Source organism: Macrosteles quadrilineatus, unplaced genomic scaffold (assembly GCF_028750875.1).
Source record: "Macrosteles quadrilineatus isolate MER2022 unplaced genomic scaffold, UCM_ALF_1.0 Scaffold_1__1_contigs__length_201487025, whole genome shotgun sequence".
In the NCBI taxonomy this organism is placed as follows: domain Eukaryota; kingdom Metazoa; phylum Arthropoda; class Insecta; order Hemiptera; family Cicadellidae; genus Macrosteles; species Macrosteles quadrilineatus.
Window position 1 is genome coordinate 100,564,882 of NW_026542594.1, and position 25,333 is coordinate 100,590,214.

The 25,333-nt window shown below is 35.1% G+C and overlaps 3 protein-coding genes across 3 annotated transcripts in view; 2 read left to right on the top strand and 1 right to left on the bottom strand.

Annotated features, from left to right (window-relative positions):
- LOC128998336 (roundabout homolog 2-like) overlaps positions 1-25,333 on the top strand; it is a 281,028-nt gene that overhangs the window by 13,648 nt on the left and 242,047 nt on the right. The gene's annotated exons all lie outside the window — the stretch shown is intronic.
- On the bottom strand, positions 4,060-11,808 carry LOC128998188 (uncharacterized). Its single transcript, XM_054424240.1, has 3 exons — positions 11,001-11,808; positions 9,352-9,453; positions 4,060-8,936 (listed from the first exon to the last, which is right to left on the bottom strand). Exon 3 carries the CDS (start codon positions 8,934-8,936, stop codon positions 5,166-5,168), a length of 3,771 nt encoding a protein of 1,256 aa, XP_054280215.1. The 5' UTR covers positions 9,352-9,453; positions 11,001-11,808; the 3' UTR covers positions 4,060-5,165.
- On the top strand, positions 8,387-12,852 carry LOC128998265 (uncharacterized). Its single transcript, XM_054424361.1, has 2 exons — positions 8,387-8,560; positions 12,125-12,852. Exons 1-2 carry the CDS (start codon positions 8,555-8,557, stop codon positions 12,446-12,448), a joined length of 330 nt encoding a protein of 109 aa, XP_054280336.1. The 5' UTR covers positions 8,387-8,554; the 3' UTR covers positions 12,449-12,852.

Below are 25,333 nucleotides of genomic sequence, written 5' to 3' on the forward strand. Positions count from 1 at the left end.
TATAGAGTTGCTTCAACTAAACGGTATTATCGCTTAAGTGTTCATAGGTAATAAAGGCATTATGAATAAAAGAAAGAAGACAATGTCAAGTCAAGCAGATGCTGCCAAGAGAGGTATTGTTAATGAGTTACACAAACCAGCTAGGAAAAACTTTGTCAGAAGAAAGGTTTTTGTTCGAGGTATTGACGATTTGTGGCAAGTCGACTTGATAGAAATGATACCTTACTCAAAAGCGAATAAAGGGAAAAAGTATATCCTAATGATAATTGATGTTCTTTCAAAGTATGCATGGGCGGTTCCTTTAGACAACAAAAAAGGGAAGACAGTGGCCTCAGCTATGGAAAATGTTTTGAAAAATAGCGGAAGAATACCACAAAACATTCAAAGTGATCTTGGTACAGATTTTTATAATAAAGAATTTAAATCCTTAATGCAACGTTTTGCGATAAATCATTTCAGTACATTCACCCATTTGAAGGCCTCTGTGGTAGAAAGGCTGAATAAAACGATTAAAAATTGGATGTATAAGGAATTTGCTGTACAGGGAGATTATAGGTGGCTAGACATGCTTCCTCGTTTAATTTCCATGTACAATTCAAGGCTACATCGGACAACAGGCATGAGACCACGAGATGTTACATCGTTTCACGAGAGGGCATTGGTGAGGAAATTAAATCAAAACAAGGTACAAGGGATTCCAAAGCTAAGAGTCAATGATAAAGTCAGGGTTTCTAAGTATAAAACTTTGTTTGAAAAAGGTTACACCCCAAACTGGAGTACTGAATTATTTAAAATCATACGAGTGCGAAAATCTGTCCCACCAGTGTACTACCTGCAAGATGAAGAAGGGGACATTATCAAAGGGGCATTTTACGAACCAGAATTACAAAAGACAAATTACCCAGATACGTATTTGGTTGAAAAGGTTATAAAGCGCAAAGGAAACAAGATTTATGTCAAATGGCTTGGGTTTCCCTCACGCTACAACTCGTGGGCTTAAATAGTATATTAACCTGTTTCTCCCATCATTCTGGATTAGATCTTGTTATTGTAAACATATATTGTACAAGCTATGATTAGAAGACACATTATAGATAAGTTTGGACATGCTTTGTATCAAGAACAGAAGCATCACTTATCTGATGACGAAGATGATGCATATGTGATAAGTGAAGATGGATCAAAGAGGTTTAGAGCTGCAGTGGAACCTGACGTATCACGACAAAAGGTGTCTAAAGGCTATTTAAATCGTTTCTATGTGAACAAAGACGATTTGAATGAGGTGGAAGGAAAGTTAAAGACCTTTGTTGTTAGCCTCAAAGAGGCCCAGCAAGCAGTTAAGGATGTAAAACAATCAATAGTCTCCATAGAGGGTTCTATCAAGACCGAGCTAAAAGACATAAAGGAGAATCAGTTATCCTATCACGATAGACTAAACAACTTAGAAGAATCAGATGGGAAATCATCACAATTAATTGCTTCCTTGGATAACAAACTAATAAAGCTAGTTGAATCAGACGAGAAAACGTCTGCATCTTTATTATCTTTGGATGATAAGCTCAAGAAGCTGAAAGACTCGGATGAGAAAACGTCTACACATTTGTTATCTTTGGATAGAAATGTCAAAAAGCTGTTTGAATCAGATGAGAAAACGTCTGCATCTTTAGTATCTTTGGGTGATAAGCTCAATAAGCTACAAGACTCGGATGAGAAAGTTTCTACATCTTTGATGTCTTTGGATAAAAGATTCAAGAAGCTACATGATTCAGACGGGAAACAATCTAAATCGCTAGTATCCTTAGATGGAGAGGTAAAGAAGCTGCAAGAATCAGATGAGAAAACATCAAAATTATTAAGGACCATTGATGAAAGGCTAAACACGTTGGATAGATCAGATGCCGAAACTTTAAAATTTTTTGCAACTATTGATAGAAAGCTCACTGCATTACTTACGACAACAGGATTATCTATCTCTTAAAATTTCTAGCATGTATAAATAAATGGAAACCTGTCTAGACTTGTTGTCAAAGCCTTCTTTATACAACAACGTTATGTAATCGCAAAAAAGAAAGAGATCCTAGAGGTTCAATGGATTTGTCCTTGGCGCTCAGCATCCGCCTCGTAAGGTCAATGATCGTACTAAGACCTGTCCAGACCTGCAAATACACTGCATATAAAACCTAGAACTGGTTTGCTGGTTCAGTCAGTATGAACGCGTCAGTGAAGCGGTCGGCACCAGTTCCACGTAAAGATCTATCGCGAGTGAAACGCAAACGTACTAAAGCTCCCCCTATACCCCCAGTGCATAACGTAATATACTCCGATGTAAATACTATGGACATTGACCAGCTTCTTGCATCTCTAACTGGTGAGACTCTACAAGACGTATCTGATTCTGTACACACAACAGCAGGTGCAAGTGCGATCCAAGCGAATTACTATACCCGCGAGTGTTCAACAGTTTGCAGTGAAAATGGTAATGCAGTGGAAGAGGATGAGGATTACGATTCAAAGGAAGTGGAAGAGTATCGACCGGAACAGCCGTCAATCGTACAACAGAAAATACCAGCCCACTCCAATTCGGCAAAATCTGGCACACGCGCCAGGTCGAGCCAGGTTTTTCGTCAGAAAGGTCATCAAGAAAAACTTCATGCCTCGATTTTACCATCACTGTCATCACAACTGCCACCACCGCCGCCGCCACCACCACCACCACCTCAACGTTCGCAACAACTATTATCAAATACATCAGCACCTAAGCTATCTACGTCGCCGACCACACTATCGACTTCACCACCAGTGTCATACGTGTGTTCTTCTTCGACGTCTACTTCAACACCTGTGATGACAACATCTGTGGTGAGTCACTCTCATAGTTCACACAAAGCAGCTGTGCGTTCTAACCAGCAGTCTAACTCATGGGAACCACGTCTTTTACTCAGACAGATTTACAAAGTTGCAAGCCAGGCTCATGCGGTTGTTGGTCTTGATTCTATTAAAGACTTTTCTCCTTCTATTTGTTTAGTGAATAATGAAACCTCAATTGAATTGACATTTGAAGATCTTTTAAGTCTGCAAAGCTCTACAGTTCACCACTCTGTCAACAACTTTTACTCCAATGAAACTCCATTCAATCCATTCTATCTACATACAGTCATATTGGAACCCAGACCAAATGGATTAGTATCATTTTGTAACTATCGTCTGAGAAATAAGCCAGTTAATCACAATTTGAATTCTGTTACGCTTTCGAGAGCTTCTAGTGAATCTGATATTATTCGACAGACTCCCAGAGTGGTTCTACAAAATGATGGATGGATTTCTTTAAAACGCTTGTTCCCATCCCTTGAAAGCTACTTTAATATCCTACTTGAAATAAACCCAACTGTGCAGTTTCTGATCTCTCGTTACACACGATATTTTACCAAACACTATAAGGTAATGGCCTTGCTTTCTTCAAACACTACAAATGACTTGACTTCAATGACTTTGGATAAACAACTCGTTCGACACATTACAAGTGATTTGCCACGTTTACTTTCTGACTTGAATGAAAGGAGGTTGCCTGCAGAGACTCAAGATTTTTGGTATGAACGGACTGCACTCAGGACATCAATGATGCCGTGGATAGACAGTGAGGTACGCCGCTTTTGTGCAGCAAACATTACCGAAGCTGTGATGGAGAACTTAAAATACTTGTCAAAATGGTAAAGAGAAAATTGCTGTATTCAATGTATCTTATGGTAATATATTTGTATTACAAACTTTGATTTTATTTATTTGTTTACCCTTTCCTTCAGCTAAGCTAGCAACAACACAGTAGAGGATTGACTTTACTTTTCTTAGCATCCATAGCAATAATACTTTTTAAAGTAATTTTTCAGAGGGTGTTTGGAAAACTTTTAAATAATGGGTTTAGCAACAAACAAAGTAGTCAAGTTTAACATAAGTTTATTTGAAAGATAAATGCTATATAGATAACACCAACATAACAGGTAACCATAAACATTTTAGATGTATTTATTATATACAACTCTAGCGTTACATAAATGTGTTAAGATTAGTAAACATGTAATAGTAAAACAAATACAGATCGAAAAAGGTTGTTAGTACATTACAAAATATTCATGAAATGTGCACAATAATATACATGTGTTAAATATCATAATGCTAAGCATTATCTTACTTTGTTATATCATGTTATTAAGTTATATTTTAGCTATATACTACTAGAATTCAGTTCTCAAGTAGATAAACAACTCTTATAGAGTATAGACAACAAAAAGGCATGAGTTCATCAAATTATTTTACAATAGCTAGGGTTTACAATAAAACATAATATATAAACAGAAACGCAAAAAACAAACACAGTAAACGTGAAATTGTATGGTTAAAAAAAAAAACAAAACTTGACCAACAGCCTCATTGTTCAAATATGCTGGACTAGCGTATGTCACTCTCTATACGGATCATAAAGTTCTGTACGGTTAAACATTGTCACTGGAGATGCGGGGCTGTCTTCATCACTATCATGTAACATGTTGTTATTGTCTCTACAGTCAAAGTAGTTTAGAAATGTAAACAATGGTCGAAATACACAGTAGTCACACCAGTTATTTTCTTGTTTAACCACTGCATCAATTAGCCTGTTAGAGTTAACTTCAAAATGCTGTACAACATGTACAAATGCCAACCCCTTTTCGTGCCAATAACTTTGATAGTCAATATCATTATCGTCTTTTAGTGTAAAAAGGTTAAAAAAGCAGCCTCGACAATACTTCATAGGACGTTCTGTTTGTATTGTTTCATAGTAGTCCACATTTATATGACAATTATTACCATAGTAATTTCGACTCCAAAACTCTGGTTCCTCCAGAGGATGGTTCATGAGCATGACAAACTGATAACTATCAATTTGCATAAAGTCGATATCTCTAAACTCATAACTTTTTATTAAATCTCTGTTGACTGTTGTAGTTTTTATCCAAGTCCGTTTAATAGAGCTTCTCAACTCTGTGTGCATGAGGGAAGGGAGTATCGAAAACATTTCGATATCCTCGATTCTTTCGTATTCTTTTTCATATGGAATAGTACGGGCAACGGCATCCATACTCAATGAATACAACATTCTGACTACTCCTAAAGAGTGCTGATCAACCATCGAGCTAAGACTGACTACAATCATATTCTGACGATCCTCCATCGTCATTTTGACGAGCTCGATAATGCCCATACGCCAAAGTTCTAATTTTGTCCTGCAACACTATGCGTTTGTTATCATTGGCTGACAGAGAGAGTTTATCAACTGTTCTAGAGGTGAGTTGAAATGTCTTGCTTCTTATCTGGTTAAATGTCGCTCTGTACTGTTTATCTTCAAACAGTGCCTTCTTGTAGTGATCAAATGAAATTTTGTTTTCGACATAGCGTTTGCTTATTCCCTTACACTTTTTCTTTGCCGTTGTCTGTTGGCTGGAGTTGAACCTGTAGCAGTACATTTTACAACGCAATCCTACGTACTCAAATAGCTGTCTTCCTTTGCATTCATCCTTAAATGTGCCTATTTGAGGAATCGCTCCTTCCAGCCACAGCTCATGCTCCTTGGGATAGCATGACCTATCCAGTACATCTCCCAATCTTTCCTTCAATTCATTATTTAGGTTTAACTTGGTAATTATGGTATATAATAGAGAATCAGTATCAGAATAGTTAACATACACTTCAAAGTCTGGCGGAGCTAGTTTTTTCTTCATAACCATATAATGAAACCAGTTCATATGAACTTTTGCTTTGTCGAGAACTACTGAACCAACATAGACTGGCTTGTTTAATACTACCTTTTGTCTTCTTAAATGTACCGCGATCACACCATCAGCGATAATGCTTCTGTCAACAAATCTTGCTTGACGTGACAGCTTCTGGAACGCTTCATCAGAAGTTACTATTCTAATATCTACACGATTGCGCACGTTTTCTAACGTCTTTCCAAACACACTATTATTCATAAACTTGTAGAAATTTTTGGAAAACTCATTCGTAGATTCAGCTCTTAATGTGGTGTTTTTGTCGATGAACTTTTCCATCCACGGCGACTGGGAGAATCGCAACGCTCTGTGAACTTTTGTAATTTTCAAGCCTAATTTGACTGCCTGCTGGAACACTGTATAGTGAGCGATATAGTGTTTTTTATCTTCAAGCGTAGCAAGTAGTTTTCCCTGATTATCCACATCTTTTTGTTCTGGTAGAATGGGGAAGTCGTTCATTAGATCGTGCAAGTGCTCTGGCACTGTGACATCACATTCTAGTAAAAGTCCATACGGCGAATCTTCAGGTAAGTTTGACCAATTAAGATCATCAACATCATTTACAAACTCAAAATTTCCAGTTGGAAGGTGTTTTTTCATTTGGCTTCCATACAAGTTTATGCAGTCCAAATACAACATGTATTTGGTTTCTTTGTTTGGATCATAGTCTTCGCTGTTCTCTAAAAGTGGGTTGTTGGCTTTTTCATAGCGGTGGCAGCATTGTACCAAACCGCCTCTAATCGCACTTTCAAACATTAAGAAATGGTCATAGTTCGTCAACAATTCCAAAGTTACACCAGTCATACGTAGCATACTCTGCCATGCTAGACCTGGCGCTGTAAATGAATGACAACAGTCAATGTTATAGGTGGCTACACAGTTTTTGCGAAAGCATTGAATTATGTCCATTAAAAGACAAACATCCAATAACAGATAAAAATCATGGTATTGTCCAAAATTTTTCATTTTCATTGTATTCCAAGTGTGTTGGGCATGTTGATATTCTGCATCCGTAACTTCCGAGTCATTGAGGGCATTGTAAAAGCTTTCACGTGGTGGCAGTGCTTCCTCACTGAATACAGCAAAGTCTTTTACATAATCATAGGGATAAATCCCTTTTCTTTGAATCAACTCCACATGCTGTTCTGGCACAAGTTTGGACGACTCTACGAGTTCCGTCGGTGTGAGATACGAAGCGAGATTCGCAAGGCTGTCCGCCATTAGGCGAAATGAATCCAAAAACCTAAGCCACATCCTCCCAATCTTTATCGATATACTGATGAATCTTTCTGAATTACTAGGGATCACTTTTATTTCGCTGTTGGGTAATACTGCCAAGTTCTTAATAATGAATGCTTCGTCGTATGAAGAAAGGTTGTGAAAGTATATTGGTATGAAGTTTGGAAGTTGACAGCGGGTGTTACACAACGAGCACAAGGTATAACGAAACTGACCTGTTATATGGTCGTGGTCCCGGCATTTCCTTGACTGAACCAATGTCTCATCAAATGCTATTTCACACAGCTCGCAGTTTGTCGCTTCATCATGCTGTTTCTGTTGTTCATCATTTAATGCAATCATGCTCACATTTTTAGTGTACAGCTTTTCCACTTTTACAGCTAGCTCCTGCATTTGTAAAAGGAATTCTTTTGCAGCCGATTCCGATCTGTGTATGTAGGGTGAGGTGTTTATCTCAGCTTCCTCTAACAGCTCTTTGGGAAGGTTACTTGCTACGATATAAGCAAACGAGTTCGCCTCGTGCCGTTGATAGGCATTGTCTGTCGAGGGAACTGGATATAGTGTTGATTCGAAGTCAGCTGTGACTACAATTGGTACTTCAATTTGCATCTCGTAGCTAACAAATCTAAGTTTGCTTTTATGCTGCTCCGGCAAAATCACTTCACTTGGTTTTGATTTTCCACAGAGCATTAAATGTTCACTCAACCAGTGCTGAGGTGTCGGAACACAGCGCCTGTTTTCTTTAAAGGTGCTACACCTTTTACAGATTGTAATTTTGTTGCTGCCTTTTGTAATTTGTGGCTGCATAAGCTTTGTGAAATTCAATATTAACGTAAAATGAGCCTCTCCTTCATCATTTCTAACGAGAAGGAGATCAAAATGGTCTTGCTGCTCATCAACTATCCTGAGTGGTGTAATATGGGCATTTTCGTCCAGTTCGAAGATGTTTACGCTAGTGTTGATGTTTTGTTTTTCAAATTTTTTCATTTGTGAAATGGGCGTTGGAAATGAAATACCATCAAAGTTGTAATGTGTTTCACACTCCCTAAAGCTATGCTCAGTAAGCACTGAGTCATAACGTATATTAGGTAGACTTTTGGCTAATATACAATACATGAAACAACAATCATTGCTGTTTTTTACATTTAAAATGCATTTCCTTTTAGCAATTTTTGGGGGCAGTGGCAGATAGCCACTTCCAGCAGGCAATGCATATGAAAATTTGCTTAGTCTAAGTGTGAGGCTCTTTACCTCATGCAAAGTCCATCCACTGCCTTTCGCCTGCGCTTCAGACTCCTCACGAAGCAGTTTGCTGGCGTCCTTCTTCAGCAGCTCTTGTAGCTCATCACAGGCGCTGTGTATAAGCCTCGACGTGGTCTTGAAGTTCATAAGTTCGCAATGTCCTTCAGGATGGCAGTAGACGGCCTCCAGTACGACGTTGTACTTGAGGGATTTGGTGACACGCAGCTCATCTTGTAGTATATCGAGCACCACTTCGTTAGCAGCTTCAATAAATGGCGGTAGGTCCTTGTAGAGGTTTTCATTATTTTCTATAACATAGTCTTTGGCTGATTGAAGACCTTTTTTTAAATACCACGTCAGCCTTGTTGTTGAACTTGTATGTGATGATGGACTTGACAATACACTAGTCACAGGACGCTTAGTCACCTTTGGAGGTGGTAGTTTTCTTTTCAAGCCACTGCCACTGGGTACTGCTTTAATTTGCTGTGGAGGTGTCTGAATTGCTGCCTCGTGTGTCTCTCGTCTGTTGTCATTGTTGCTCGCTACTGCTGATGTGAAGTAGTCGTTCAACGCCAAACACATTTGCTGGTGACGGCTCCTTGCGGATGCACTAAGGAAGTAGGCTTCTCGACAGATGGCACATTGTAGATACATCTAAAACATTAATTTCAAACATTAAGTACATTGCTCATGGTCTGCTATAGTTCTATTATATTTGGTTTGAGATTGTTTACGTTAAGTTTTAGAAAAAATACATTAATTTTTAGCACTTACCTATTTTATTATTTTAATTTAAGTTTTATTGCCTATGTTATCATGTTCAGCATGAGATTTTACAATTCAGATTCTTTAAGCTCATATTACACGCATTTTGTCTTTAGTTGTGTGGATTTCTTGCAACAATGAATGTTGCTTATATAGCTGCATGGTTTAGTGTAGTTTTTGCTAGGACAATATGAGGTATTAAGGGGCTCTTTACATTCGACTATATTAAGTTGTAAGCTCTCAAATAATAGTTTACTAAACGTAGTACCAAGAAGATATAAAACTGACAGGGCTTTCTACTTACATTGTTGTAGAAGTTTTCACAGCTAGACTGCTCATTGAAGGTTTAACATCTAAGTGGAACTTTGCAAGACGGCACGTGGGGAATGACTGCTCACTTCTAGCGCTGTAAATGTAAAAATAAAGTGTCAGTTGTCATATATAGTAGTTTCGTCAATACCAAAAATAAAGCATACTCCTTCCTAAGTAGATTTTTCATCGTTATATAACAACTGAAGCCAGTTAGTTCTATCCACTGCATAGATCGTCAAATCAAAATCAAAATATCTTTATTCACCATCCATACTTGATTAGTGTCAATATGTTATATTTAAAACGTTTGTGATATAAGCTTAAAATATAATCACACAAAATTTATATTAACAATATCGAAATACCGAACAAAACTTAAGTTACAAAGTTTAGTTTTAAGCATTCGTGTTTTTCTTTACAATTTTTTTTCTTGCCAATTTAATAATTTTAAACTTTGTTAATGCGAATAAAGTGATTTTTTCATAGCCAATAATGCATTCACTAGTTATCTAGCCTAACAATAATGCGGAAATCATAGAATTACACATGGTAGAGAGATGGTTGTGTCTGCACTAGCAAACAGAGACAGCACTCAAGAGTTAGACACAAAGAACGAGCTTTAAAGTTGCTTAATCTATGCATATACTAAGCTACAGCTCTAAAGACAAAATCTACACTCATTTCTAAGCATGATTTATTTATTTATTTTTCTTATTTTGCTAGCTTAACTTATGACAAAAAAAATGCGTATATGCAAGTTTTTCTAAAATAATCCTACATGCTTGCTAAGTTCATAATACCTAATGATTTTTCTTTCTGATAGATATTAATTCGTTTTTTTTAGTACGTTTTCTTTCAAAAAATTGTAGTATAGAAGTGTTCTTAATTTTTTCTATAGGGTATATAGGTTAAAAATCATTTATTAAGTAATAAAGACTAAATAGTGAACATATATATTTTAATAGATATATAGTTAAAAGAAATATTTATTGACTTTTATTTATGTACCTACATCCCTAGTCACTAGGGTACTTTATATTTAATAGCTAGTTATTTGAACAAGGAAGAACCCTTAACCCTTGGCTAGCGTCATGATTTGTCCAGTAAGAACAATATTAAATGCAAACACACACTAGCGGATTATTTATTTCTTTTTACACAAACTAGTTCTTGGTGACATTTGAAATAGAATGTTTGTATTGATTTGAGAGCAGAATATTTCAAATTGTATATAGTATTGATTAAGTGTATATTCAACATATAATCATGCGATAGCCAGAGATTGTATAATTAATCTATATTAATCGTATTATTAGAAGTTTATTTAGTCATATTTATTTATTGAATATATAATTGGTTTTTAAAGATCAACGTATTTCTAATCAAACAGATTTTTAGACATCTTTTAATATTCTAGCTACATACTTCACTTCAGATTTCTAATTTAACGAGCATTACCACGTTTTACAACACTCAGATTTGACATTAAATAATTGTAAATAATTTTGTAAGTTTTGAGTCTAGCTATTTAACGTTGCTCTTATGGTAAGGAGAGCAAGGAGTTATAGGAAAAGCTTAAATCTTATGGTCTTTTTAAAATCCTAGCAACTATATTGCAAACTACGATATGTTTGTACTTACAACTATGGAGAAGATGTTCTGGCATCACACAAGCGTAGACGACTTCGACTGATGCACGTACTGCCCCGGACGCACAAACTGACCGAGGTGCACGAGTTACTCACAATGCAAGCTGGAGTCGAATACAACTTTGCAGTGCCAATGGGCTGCTTTTATACAGTTTGTGTGAGGTCAGTGATTGTGGGGAGCCAGGATTGCTTATAAGCGGCATAAGCGTACATGGCTGCACAGTTCTCTGCACGCAACCGAACAGGTATGTCTCGTGTGCTTATGCATTAACTGTGAGAATAATCTTACTTGTATGATCTTTTAGTTTGTATATGCTTATTTAGCTTACACTTTTCTACTACTACTATAGCTCCATAATTGTATTTTCTAAGAGTGCTAGTTGTATATTCTTATTTGTTGCTGTGCTGATATTTGTTTTGCGTTAATGCATAATGATGCATTACTCTCATACCCTCCACTTACTCAAGGTTTCCCCCCTTTGTCTGTCCCAATATGTGTTTTTCTCTACACTGCTGCGTTTGCTATACTGTCTTGGTACTGCCTACATGTTATACTGACTAATATTTCTACTACTTGTTATATGAAACGGTATTCCTGACACATGATACAAGATAACATTGATTACAATATATCCATATGTTGTAGTGTAACAGTTTTGCTACACATTTAGCTATTTAGAGCTATTTGTAATATGTATATAGTTGCGCTACGATGGACTGCTATGTGTATGGTATTACACTCTACTAATCGATATATGCAGCGATATACTTGTTACAATCTGCAAACCTTACTTGTTATATTTGTATATTCTAAGTGCAACGGTTTTTCTATACATTTAGCTGTTATTACTAAGCTGTTAAACGTTTTATATGTATCTAGTTGCCCTCCGTTGCGCTAATATTTCTATGATATTACACCTTGCGTTATATGCTGTGACATACTTGTTTCACGCAGCAATCTTCAATTGTACTATTTATGCTGTAGTGCTCCAGTTGTTTATGCATTGTCTATTAATGCTAAGCTAGTTAACTCGATAAATTTTCATTATATCAGTACTCGGCCTATAATATGGCATACTATTAGTACGACTTTTAAAACAGGATATTTTTTTATAGATCATAATCATGGCCCTAGCAGCAAAACTCAACACCCTGGAGAAAGGACCATACCTCCCTAAGATCGACGTTTCGGCGCTTACTAACAAAGAGGGCTACTCCATTGTGGCAGGGAGGGCAGTAAACACCAAATACGGAGCGTCCATCGTCCTAGACATCCATGTGCCAGAAAAGAGTGCCGACTTCTGTATATTCTTACCAAAGCGGTTCAGCGAGGCGTTGAGTTCAGATGAACTGAAGGAAATCGCTGAGAGCAAGGCATATCGGGTTCAATACTTGGGGATGAGCGGGAACTCTCCGAATATAAAAATTTGGAAACAATAAATGTTTGATATTTGCTCACTGAATACATATTTAGTTTATTCAGTCCTTTTTTAGTCTTAAGTACTGTATGTAGATGTAGACATGTGTATTTTACGCAAGCGTTACTTAACTTAGTGTCAGCTCTCTAGGTCAGACAGGTTGCGCTGAGTTGCATTCATGACCTAGTGCGCCGAATTGAAAGTGAATTCACTTTCTACTGCAATCACTTGTACAGCCAGCCATGACATTCACCTCGCACTTATACTCGCAACAGCGGGCTGGTAATTACAGCTCTGCTGTAACCTCTACTTGTCTGCTAACCAATACTTACATACTTCTTATATATACAGTGCTTAGTGCCTACAGTCTACACAAACTAACATACAGTTTTAACCTGCACAAGTCGTCGTCGCTCGCTCGAGGACAAATCGTCCCCTGCCCACACTCGTATACTCATTCCCAACATCGCAGTCACTTTTATTCGCCGGAGAAAAAATCAGGCAACCCTATCTACTCAAGAGGACTTGTAATAATTGCTCACAATAGCTCTAGCTTACAACGTGGAAGTAATGCTTCAAAGATCGACGGCCCAATAACGAAAAATATTGTTTTAAAAAGCTGCAAGCAATGTTGTGTTATACTTAAAAGTGTTATAAATTTAACAGTATAATTTAAAACGTGTCAAAAATTTGATTTTAGCTAATTACGCTTATAGGGAATAATCTATTACCGTAGTACTCATGGTAAAACCTGGACGCGGGACCGATTTTCTTTTTCGTTTTGGGGTCCCTAAAGGCCAAAAACACCATCCGTTCAAATTCATATACAGTATGTCCGTTAGCACGATAACTCGAGCAAAAATGATCCGATTTTGATGAAAGTTGTTACAAACGTGTAAACCTACATTTATTCGAACGAGTTTGCGAACCAGCATGATCGGACTATGGGGGTTTATGGGGGGTTTTATGGGGTAAAAATAGGTTTCACAATAGGCTGAAAACAAAAGTTTCACAATTTCTTTCCAAACCATTTTGTAGAGCTTAAAAAACAAATAATTTCGTATATTGCAGCGTTTTTATGCGCCTAATGGTTACGGAGAAAGTACCAAAAATTTGTAAATTTAAAATTGCTATTTTATTCTTGTGGAGAATAAGTCAACTGTTGTTCTGGTAAGTCAAGAATAATATTGGGATGAAGTAGGCGTAAGCGTCTGCCATTTTGGTAACATTTAAAAACCATTTTGTAGACAATGTAGCCTACTAAAATAAATAACAAACGAACACAGTCTCGATAATAATATTGAACAGTAATTTTTTAGGTACCAAGTTAGCCTCAGTAAGTGAAAGATTTTTAATTAGGTTCAATGGTTCTGATGACAAAACACTTAATAAGTATTAAACTTAGTTACTTTGTTTAACGTGTCGTTTTTGTGGATTGTCGTATTGAAGACATTGATGAAGTTTGACCAATCAGCGAAGTTCCCACTAAATTTAGGATGCTCAAGTTTTGGTAGTCGCGCTGAACATGACTGATGCTGTATAGTTAATTCAGCGTTCGAACCAGGTAGGCTAAGTTGGTCATCGTTAGATGACAATAGATCATCAATAGAAGAAGTCAACTCAATGAATAAGTCCGATACACTGTTTTGATCGGTTACCAAACGCTCTTCAGTGATATTCTCGGGTTCCTGAATTTGAACAACACGTTCTAAGTTGCCGAGAAAATCGTCATATTTTCTTTGGATTTCATTACGGTAATTGGTCAATTTTCTTAAGTCCGCTTTGGTAATAGGTGTGTCATAGTCGTTGATAATCTCTGATAGATGAGAGAATCTAGTCAAGTTGGTGAGATGTATGTAAGTTTCAGACTTGAAATCTGTTGATCTGTTGCCGGGCATATTGCAATGGGCGTGTTACGTACAGTCAGACACGTAGGGACAGAATGAATGAGAAGTAAGATACTTGTTTCGATAATAGACTATAAGGCCACAGGGCTGGTAACAAAATAATCCGGCTCGAAGGACCAAGAATTTGTGAGGGAAAGGTATTTGAGAATAAGAAAAATAAGAGAAATATATCGAAGGACCAGCCTAGTTAATTAGGCAAAGAAAAATGTTAAGTGAAGTACTTCAAAATCAATATTGTTGGGATTTGTCAGCTAAATATTTTACATCAAATCAATTATATAAAAAGAAGTAAGTAACAAGAAAAGTTCCAATTTAATGTACAATGTTCAGTTTTGAGAGTAAATAGTGAAGTTGCATTAAACTTAATACTGAAACTCACTGAGGCGCCTCAGAATGTCAATCATTCACAATTTGACTGATGTCACACATAGCCTTGGTAGATTCATAACTGGCTTCTTGAGTGATTAAGTCCAAGTTCATTTAATGTCTTGCTGGTTGATAATAGGTATCACTTAAAATGTATTTCCATTCATGCAGGATTTAGTAATGTTAATGATAAGAATTGTATAAAGTAGTTTTACAAGTAAAATGAATAATATTTAGCTTGAATCCCATGAAAAATGTATGTAGTTTTAAAATAAAATTGAGAACAAAAACTGTGTGTGGTGATTGTATTGAAGATAGAAACCCAATGTTTTTTTATAATAATCAAAAATATGATGTAAATAAACATTAAATTAAATAACTTTCAGCTGTCAAGAAATTGGGATGGGAAAGTAAAATAGGAAATTGTATTTAGAACAAAGAGGAAATAAAATTATAATATATTGAAATCAATTTTGAATAAAAGTATGGAAAAGTGATTAGTACGCAACAGTTGTAGTTTGCTCGTTTATGAACATATTTCGATTAAATTTGGAAAATACATTTATTTCTGACTAAACTACAGAAATACTATTTTACAAAAAATTTTTTTTTTACTCTCCCTGTTGCAGCAAACCTAAGTACTCGTTAATCTAATTATACATTTAAATCTATTTAAATAGGGAATAAATGTGATAATTTTAAGGAGACATTTGAGTGTAAATAAAATCAGGCAAATGGTAATTCACTAAGTCTGCAGTTTGCTGCGGCGGGGGTATTGTTGTTTACGATTGTAGTATCTATCTCAGTGTGATATCTAGTACTATGAGATCCATGGTACTAAGTAAAATAAAAGTACAAATATATCAAAAATTGTGTATCATTGTAGGGTAAAATCTATGACAAATACATATATTAATTTAATCATCCAGGTAATTTAAAACGAATACTTTAATACAGTTCGTATTGAATTAATATTATTTGTGAAAAGTTTAGATGAACACATTGATTGATGGCTACCGTAAATTAATACATTTCCTAGCCAAGACAAACACGAAAACTATTTAACTTACAATCTTAGTTGGTCGAATAGGCTATTCACAATCAAAGGAAATTCATATGTTTTCCAGGCTGAAGAGGACTTGGCCCTAGAACAGCCTCAGTCCGGTGGGGATTTGGTTCCCCAAACTAAAACATCACTTAAACTAACTATTTTGATAAATACTACATTTACTGTAAATGAGTTTAATCGAATGCGCTTGTCTGCTGCTACGCGGAAGACAACCCCCAGTTCTCGTAAAGTAAAGAAAATGTATCAGGATTTATCAAAGTAGGCATTCCTACCTAAAAACAAGCATATTATAGTTTTGTAAGGATAATATTGAGCCAATGTATAGTACATAGAACTTTTTAATACCTATCTCAATAGCTTAGAGGTTCCTGTTAACTCGATAGGTTAAGATTGACAGTTTTAGATGCTCAAATAGCTAATAGTAGGCTTTGCTTTACTTATAATAAAAAAAATCATCTCAAAGCTAAAATACTATCATTCAGTTTATAGTTTTGACAATTTTGTCGTATTAAACCTAAATTGACAGCTAGTTAAAACCTAATAGCATAGTCTGGACCTAAACAAACAACAATCATTCTAAAATTCAGATGAAATAACAATAGCAATTCATTCTAGACACTTATTAATATAACACATTTTCTAAAAATATCAAATAAAAAGGAACAATCCAAGCAAAGTAAAACCCTACATATCAGGTAAATAAACATGCAAAAGTACAGTAACAGTAAACATGTTAAGTTTTAACGCCTGAACTTGCTACTTAACGTACGGTAAAGAGTCAATGCACAACCTGCGTTTGTGTTTAACCGTTCTAGGGTTATTTATGTTTATTTCCCCTTTGACGACCCGGCATCAACCGCTTTACTGCTTTACTTGGGTTACCTTGAGTGATTTGACCTAGTTAGTCAGTTAGTCAGTCTGTCTGAGACTTAAAGTCTCACAGTGCATTGAATCATTATATTTAAAAGCATACTTAAAAGCACTTTGATCTTTGATCTAAAAATATTTTTTACATCATTAAATAAAGTAAAATATTAGGGTGGTAATTTAAGGTGCTGCTGGTTTTGTTTACGGAACTTTGGTCTTGGATGCCCGAATTCAAATCTCGTGTATTGGATTGTACATGTAAGAATTTCATTACCCGATTGTTCGGAACCAACAGTAAGATTTTGTCCACCTATACTGTATACAAAACAAAACAATTCCCTGCGGCGAAAGGATTTTTCTCTGTTCCTAAGAACTCCCCGCACTAAAAGTCATGGTGTATTACGACTAATATTATTCCTTGAAATACGGTGACCACAAGCATCAGCGCATGTGTGATATAAGAAAACGTGGTCTGGAGGCAGAATAGAAGAATAATATCCAATAAGGATACTAAAACAGCGATAAAAGCATCGAGGTAATGGAAATACTCATTAATGTTAACGGGCTAATCTACTGTGTGGACCTCTCGCTCTTTAATGGAACAAAAACAATATAAACAGCGGGAAACGGCTTTATTATAAGCACTTTCACTTGTATGGCACTTGGATGGAAAATATTTTCCATCCAAGTGCCATACAAGTGAAAGTCCTTATAATATCGGAAAGGGCCAAGTTCGGCCAATAACGGCCATGCTGATAACTGGACGAAAGGTTTTACAATAAATGAATGTGCGTTTGTTTATAAATCGTCAAGAGGTACTGTCACTGTAAATTTTGTATACATAGCAGAATAATACGTAGGCCTAATGTTTCAAATAGTAAAACATCAATAAAAGTAACTTATTACACAGTGTCGTAATTGCACGAAATATATTTTCTATTCAGTGCAGATAAGTAAAATACATACGTGTAGTTTTGATTTAACTATTTGCATAGATCAAGTCATCTCCAAGCATAGTAGACCGTATACGCATTTCTGTAGCTATTATTTTCATACATATGTAATCAATACGTAGGTATAGAATTTTCACCTATAGCTGTGAAAAAATTGTTATATCGTTTCCGAGATATATTTGTTCTTATAGCGAACAGGTATACAAGACCCATTCATATATTTTTATTTTTACTCGCGCATATACTATAAACTCGACGGGTAATACAAATTGTCAATGTTGCAGCTGAATGTTAAAAAATATATACTGTAGCAACAACTCTCGGTCTAAACACTGGAAAAATTAAAAAGCTAAATCAATTATACCTGCCACAGCATCCGCCCCGCTCTGATAAATCCGTTCAAACAACAGCGTATGTAAATGAAGTGTCATTGTGAACCAGCGGCCCGGCGAACAAGGCTTAGTCGGCTTTTGGCGAACAAAACAACACAAAACCCACAAAATACAGTATACACCGAATGCCGTAATGATAATTTAAATAGAAGAAAAAAGTCTTTATTAAACAGGGTTTTAAGGTTTGAGGTTTTTGTCAAATGATTGCTGAAATAATCAATAATAAGCGATACAATACACTGTATCAGAAACGCCACTTAAGCAAAAAGAATTGTCAGTTTTTTACCAATGTTCACAATATCTAATTGATTGTTTATAAAAAAAAAATGGACACAAGTTGTTATATGTATTAGGAAAAAAACCTAAACAATAGACATTTTAGAGTTAAAGTTTAGACGTTTACTTAAAAGGATACATTTGATCTTGAGCTACAAAACCTCTCCAAAACGGGTCTCCAATATTATAATTACACGTGTAGAAGTGTTATTATAATATTTCAATTACGTCATTGTTTACATAGAAACTAGTTTTAAAATCGTAACGGTTATTATTTTTACCAACGCAGGCAAAGGGAAAAATAAAAATAAATTAATTGAGTTTATTTTCTGGAAGATAGCTCTTAAACATAATAAATACGAATGTTTATTATTCTTCCAGTCATTTAATTAGCGAAACTGCTAAAAGAGGTTTCTTGGAAGATAAAAACATTGAAGTGGTTAATTGGGAAGGAGAATGCTTACTCAGAAAACATCTCAGGTGAAGAGGGTTTATACGCAATTGTGATATAATTGGTATTTCTAATTCACCTCCGGGATATTTCCGTTTATTGAAACTTATTAGATTTGTAACTTTTTCACATATTTCAGTTATTCTGTAACCGGCTGTTTATTGCTGTTTATTAATCAGCAATTTCTTAATTACAACAAGGTCTTTGACCATATGGTTTAATCACTTCCCTGTGGTTTAATTGAACTTGCAAAATGTTTATGATAACATATCAGCAGTTAAAAAAAATAAAACAATACTATACAATTTATATACAACCAAATACACGTACTTTATTTTCATGAGATTAGCATATAATAAGAAAAATAAAATGAATATTTTTATTGAAGTTTAAAGAAATTCGATCACACTCTTGACAGGGACTAACAAAAACATATTTCCTTATTAGTAGAGTTAGTTTAGGTTTATCCATATACGAAAGTGTTTTTAATTTTTATATTTCACAATTTTTACTTATTTGTGCTTACTGATAGTTTATAGTGAAGAGGCCGGCTTACAATTCTTCTACTTTGTCTATATGCTTGACTGTTTACATCTTGCACTTGATTTTCCAAATTTTGGTCTTAAATTAAAGGTATTCTCGCACAGATTTGCCATAAAGCATCGTCATCCATGTTCTCATGTACATTTCTAGTTATGCACAAAAGCAACTTCCTACCTGTACATTTCTTATTGGAGTAAAATTTGGTTTTTATTTTCCGAGTTCGATTGGCTCTTCTACCTGACCGATTTTCATAATTTTGGTCTTAAACTAAAGGTATCCAATTCCAGATTTTCCATCAAGCATTATCACAGTTATTACTGGTCCAAAAAAACATCAATTTATTATTTTTTCTAATTCTTGCTTAAACTAAAGATGGATTTAACCAGTTCTAATTATTTTGTGATTTAAGAACCTTTAGAGAAATATCAGCTTTCATTTGAGTTATTTATTTTTAAGATCGGAAGTACCTAAAGCACGCTGCTGAATCACGAACAACCCAAATTGTTTCCCAAATGGAGTTATTTGTCATCGATTGATAGTTAAATGATTTTGCTTGTAACCTAAACAGTAACCATCGATTTTGACAGGTTCCACCTAGTTATATATTAAAATATATCTTCAGGTAATCTTAAGAGTCGTCGTATGGTTAAACACTAGTCGTTTGTCGGTAGCACCTTTTCTTAAACGGCGCGTCGCCTCACCAAAATTGATTCTCGATTCTCAGTTATCGGAACCGGTGCCGTCGGTACCTTAGCAGAGGGATGTTAAAACTAACGTTGGTGATTATAGTGATGTTGCTGGGATAATTGCAACAGATGATATTGGATGTTGCCGCAATCTCTTTTTCAATGTTCTGGCGGATTCGATTTTCTATTTTATACTAACCCAATGGGTCGTCGTCGTCGGACCAAGCCCCAATACCCATACTACAGACTATAGAATATGTAATGTTTACTCTATAGTCCGTGCTCATACTCTGTTGATTTAGAATACAAGATACAGAACTTTAAACATCATATCTTGGTACCGGCACGTTTTCAAAGTACTGGGAATTACATTTAGCTACTGACGCATTTCCAGTTAAAACAATTGAACACTTCCTCTTCAATGGTTGCAAAAATACGAGCTACTAAACTCTAAACTCAAGTAGCATGAGGATAAGTCTGGTATAAAATAGCATTAACTTGAATGTTTGACTCTCATATTTAAGAACGGTAAAAATAACCTGCAATCGTAGTCTATTTTCTCGGTTCGCAAGATAGCATTGTAAGCGATTGTCAATGTGAATGTTTGACGCACTGTATTGTTACTATACTTGTATGCAAAAAAACAAACTACTATTAACCTTATAACGAAAAGTAGGTATCATATAGAATTTTGAATCTCAAAATAGGTGCTCAGTAAGAACCATTGTTGTGTCATTATATGCCGCGTTTGTAATACTGTAGGAGTTTATAATAATTTTATAAAATCACGCGATAGTTACAAATACGCTTCAATGACCTCTGGTTACAGTTAGTTTTCACGGTAACAATACAAAATAATGGCTTGAACACTTTGCCACCTTATTGTTATATATACAGTACTTATAAAAAATAAATTAAACGTAAGAGCTCCTTAGCTTGATTGAGAACGTTCATCCATTAAATCAATGGAGAATATATCCGATAAATTGGCTAATCCAATGAGGTTTCGTCAAATTGAGAATCGTTCTAAATAAAATAAGCTTCAAAATAAAAGTATTAAAGTACTAAAGCTTCTATCTTCTGCATTTCCGTTTAACGTTTAACCTTTAATCCAATCAAAAAGTATAGTCGCTTCATTTGTATTCTAAATAACTTCTTAATCGAAGAGAAAGGCCGTTGTTTTGTAAACAGAAGAAAATGTTCAACCCTCAAAGTGGTAGAATATATACATATTTTGAGAATAAAATTAGACGATGAACTATATAATACAATTTTGTATTACTCTTATGAAAACGTGTGTTTTGCATTAAGTAATTTGTATGGATAGTCGGTTGTGAGAAATTTTCGTACGGTCATTATATCTCGAGAGTAAGTCCCTTAACCATAAAAAGTGGTAATAATTTTGTCCTTGGTGCTCCTTTGATGTAAAATATAACATGATATCATAAGCCAATTGGATCTTACTAAGCTAATAGAAGGATAAAGCCCTTCAGTAATGAAAGTGGTCATTAACATTAATGGTCTAATCCGCCGTGTAACCGCTCGGTCTAATGGTACGAAAACAATATAAAACTGCCGTAAACGACTGGGCTATAAACAACGAATGCATTACTTCTTCATAAAAATCCTTCAGTGGAAAAGCGCTAAGCATATAAAAGTAAGATTTACAAAACTCTGCGCAACACTATAAATTTAAATTTAGTTTAATGGTTTAGTCTTTTCTTTTATTCTTCTACCAATAACTTCTATTCTTGAAAATATGCTAATGCCATTATTTCAAATACACTGATAGAAATAAATGCAAACCAGCCATAAGTTCCTACAAACTCAAAACATATAATTAACCTCAATGGTTTTGCATGGATCTTAATCAGTATTTCAAATACCTGTTTCTAAACATAATGTTGATTGGATGAGATTGCCTAAGCATTCTTAATATAATGAGAGGCTTTAACTTAAGCCTTAACTTAACTTTGGAGTTGTGTTGCTATCACGTGTGTTCGAGACTCATTTAGAATGGAATTTATTATTAAATAAGTGACCTTGACATTTTTAGCACCCGTACTCGTATTTATATATTCAATATTATCTACATGCTATTTACTCTAGGTTATATAAAGAATTTCGTGCTTAAAATACTTTTACAAATTGTACACAACCATTTAGATTGCTTTAGATTAGAATGCTCGTTTTGTAGAGACTTTTCATCTTGACTTTACATTCTGAAACTAGTCCACATTATCAGACTTCAGGCAAATATCTACCAAAAAAGTATTCTCTCATTAGGCCCGGTTGACCTAAGATAATAGTTTTTCACTTTCTCGTAGACTCAATGGACACAACTGACCTCCGTTGTCTTGAAACCGTCACGGTCATAGTGTGATACCCGTGGAACCTTAATATCATAGAACTTTTGTCGTTTACTTTGAGAATTATTACGTCATTCTGATTACACACAAAATACATGTTTCGTTTGAATCATTATTTAATAAATAGGCCTTAATAGGGATTACATTTTATTTTTGTAAACACGACAGTATAATAGGTTTATTATTGCTAAAGTATTCTAGGTTTTAAACGCGACAATGCAAAACCAATTAGACATTCCATTCCCATGTTAATGTTGTAGCAAGCTTAAAAATCGTCGTAGTTGATGTGACCGATTGACAGGTTGAGGCGATGCAAATTACTGATTTCTGTTCAATACGCAAACATGTTTACCAAGTCGAAGTGATGGAAACTATTTTGAGCTGTAGCAACCGTACACGTATGACCCATCAACCGCGTCAGCAACAACAAATAAGGTAGAAACCAGAATTTTAGACACTAGCGCTATCTGTGACTGGCTCACACACATCTATGTTCTTTTAAGATTGGTGACAGCTGTTCCATATAGATTGGTTGTCTACTTCACTATCCAATATGCCAATAAACCAAGGAGCAAACAATTTAGTAGGTCGTAACCTAAAAAAGGTTATTGTTACGTAATTCACGTGTACGCACTAGCTAAGGATTGATACATCACATTTAAATTTGATTTTTGTTTACGTCTGAACAGAAACTTTGACCGATGTTTGGTCTCATAAATCAGCTAATAAATTCAATTACTGTTGATGATACTCAGATGTATCGATCAACAACGTTGTGGCAGGAAACCGGAAACCAAGAACGGGAAACGGAGACTGAGGCTCGTCAGATTTCCCGGCGGAAACACCATTAGCCAATCTGTTCCTAACTTTCCTGCCATCTTCTGGGTTATATACTTATTGTTCATCCATTGGCGGAGAGAATAGTATTCTCACTTAGTAACTCTCCGACTGTTTTCTGATTAATATATCTGAAAATAAGGCTTAAGTGGTTGTTTTGTAATACTATAATTGAGGAATAAATGTCACGTCTGGTTCATTGGGGCTAGGTATAACTGACACAAGTAAGGCTAGGTAAAGGTATATTTTAGGATAAAGGGCTAAGTACATACTTAATAATACGTGCTTCTCGTACAAGATATGGGTTTCAAGTAAGTTTGCCATCTTCGATTTTAAAGCTGTTTGCAGCAGAAGATGTAAGCTATTATAGTTTCAGTGTGTTAAATATTACAATGGATAACAAAGTACAATAAGAAACAACTGTTAGTAGGTACGTTTATTTTAAAATATAGGCCACATCAAATAATAGCTAATACCATGATGTTACTATTTACTGAATATAAAGCCAAGTTTATTTGGCATAGGCAAGTATAACTACTTCAAGTTTCTGTATAGCTCGTTGTCTATTTTGACAGTTCGGTCAGTAAGTCTAACTCTGTATCTGCCTGGTGCCACCTTCCTTGCCTGTACAACTGTAGTTTCCAGCTCATTTTCAACCTCTTTACAAAAGTTTATAAGAGTTTCTATTACTGCTCTGTCAGTTACAAACTTCTTTTCTTTGAATTCATCATTAATTTTCGAACGCACAAACTTCAACGCGTTTTCATCACCTTCAAATACAGACATTCGGGCCCGGTGGATGGACTTAAAAGCTCTTAAAACTACTCTTCTTAACATATTTTAATAGAGTGATTCAATGAATTTTACAAAACAAAAAGTTTAAAACTGTAAGCCTAGTTATTATTTTCGTGTAAATTCTAAGCAATGGAGTAATATAATGTAACTGGCGTTTTTGTTGTTTTAATTGTTGTTGTTGGGCATTGAAAACAGATGTTTTGACGAGTTGATTTTATCACGGCTACTTAACACAAGTAAGGTAGAGCTGTCACAAACTGATCAAATACGTCACTATCTAAGGTTGAGAATAGTCAATGATTGAGCTATACTTCAGTGGTTTAAATCGCCTGATTGGTAACGTAAACTCGTCATAACCATTTTATTAGTTTTTATTTTGGTTTGTTGAAGTATTTCTTTGTTTTTATTTAGAATTCAAAGAAATTAAATTATAATATTTTTTCGTTCTTTTAAAGACTAGGTAGGACCAATCCGGGTATGTAGCATACCGTCCACGTCGATAGTATCATTGAGAAGTATCAAACTTTTAATATATATTATTTTGTGGAAAATATTATAATAAAGTTAACCACCAACGTTTGACAAGTCACATAGAATATACTTTTTGATTTATCCTAAATTACAAAGCGGAAAAATGTAATGGTCAAATCAATTATACCTGTCACAGCATCCGCCCCGCTCTGATAAATCCGTTCAAACAACAGCGTATGTAAATGAAGTGTCATTGTGAACCAGCGGCCCGGCGAACAAGGCTTAGTCGGCTTTTGGCTCATTTAGGGAAACAAAGAGTGTAAAGTAACTAACAATAAGTTTGCTGGGTTGTATACTGGTGTTGCTTAGTATTTAACCACTTATAACAAAAAATGTTTTTGGAGAAAAGCTGGTTTTGCTGGTTTTGATCAAAATTAAGATGTTGTGGTCCTTATAATTCTAAAAAAATAGTACAACACCCCATTGCTGTAACAATTGCGGTGTTCAAAAGTTATTGCAGCTTATGTAGTTTTTAACTATAAAACAACATATTTACTCTCACCGCTTACCCATGATAAAGGTTGTTGACGAGCTTATGTGAGAAAGTATGTGTCAGATTGCTGATACCATTTATTATAACTTGTTCCTGTCAGTTTGCTCATATTGTTCCTCGTTAAGTTTATATACTAAATTAATTTATAAACTTTAAGTACGTTCACGTTTTTGTTGTAATTTCAACAACTGTTGATTAAAACCTCAGTTTTATATAACAATGGGGATAAAGTTATTCATGTAATACTACTGGAACAGAAACCAATGTTACAAACATTGCTCAGCCACTTAATTTGTTTTTCAATTATAAAACTTTATTTTAAAAGTTCCCACAATACGCAAAACATTTTAATGGGGGCAAATTAATAATTTT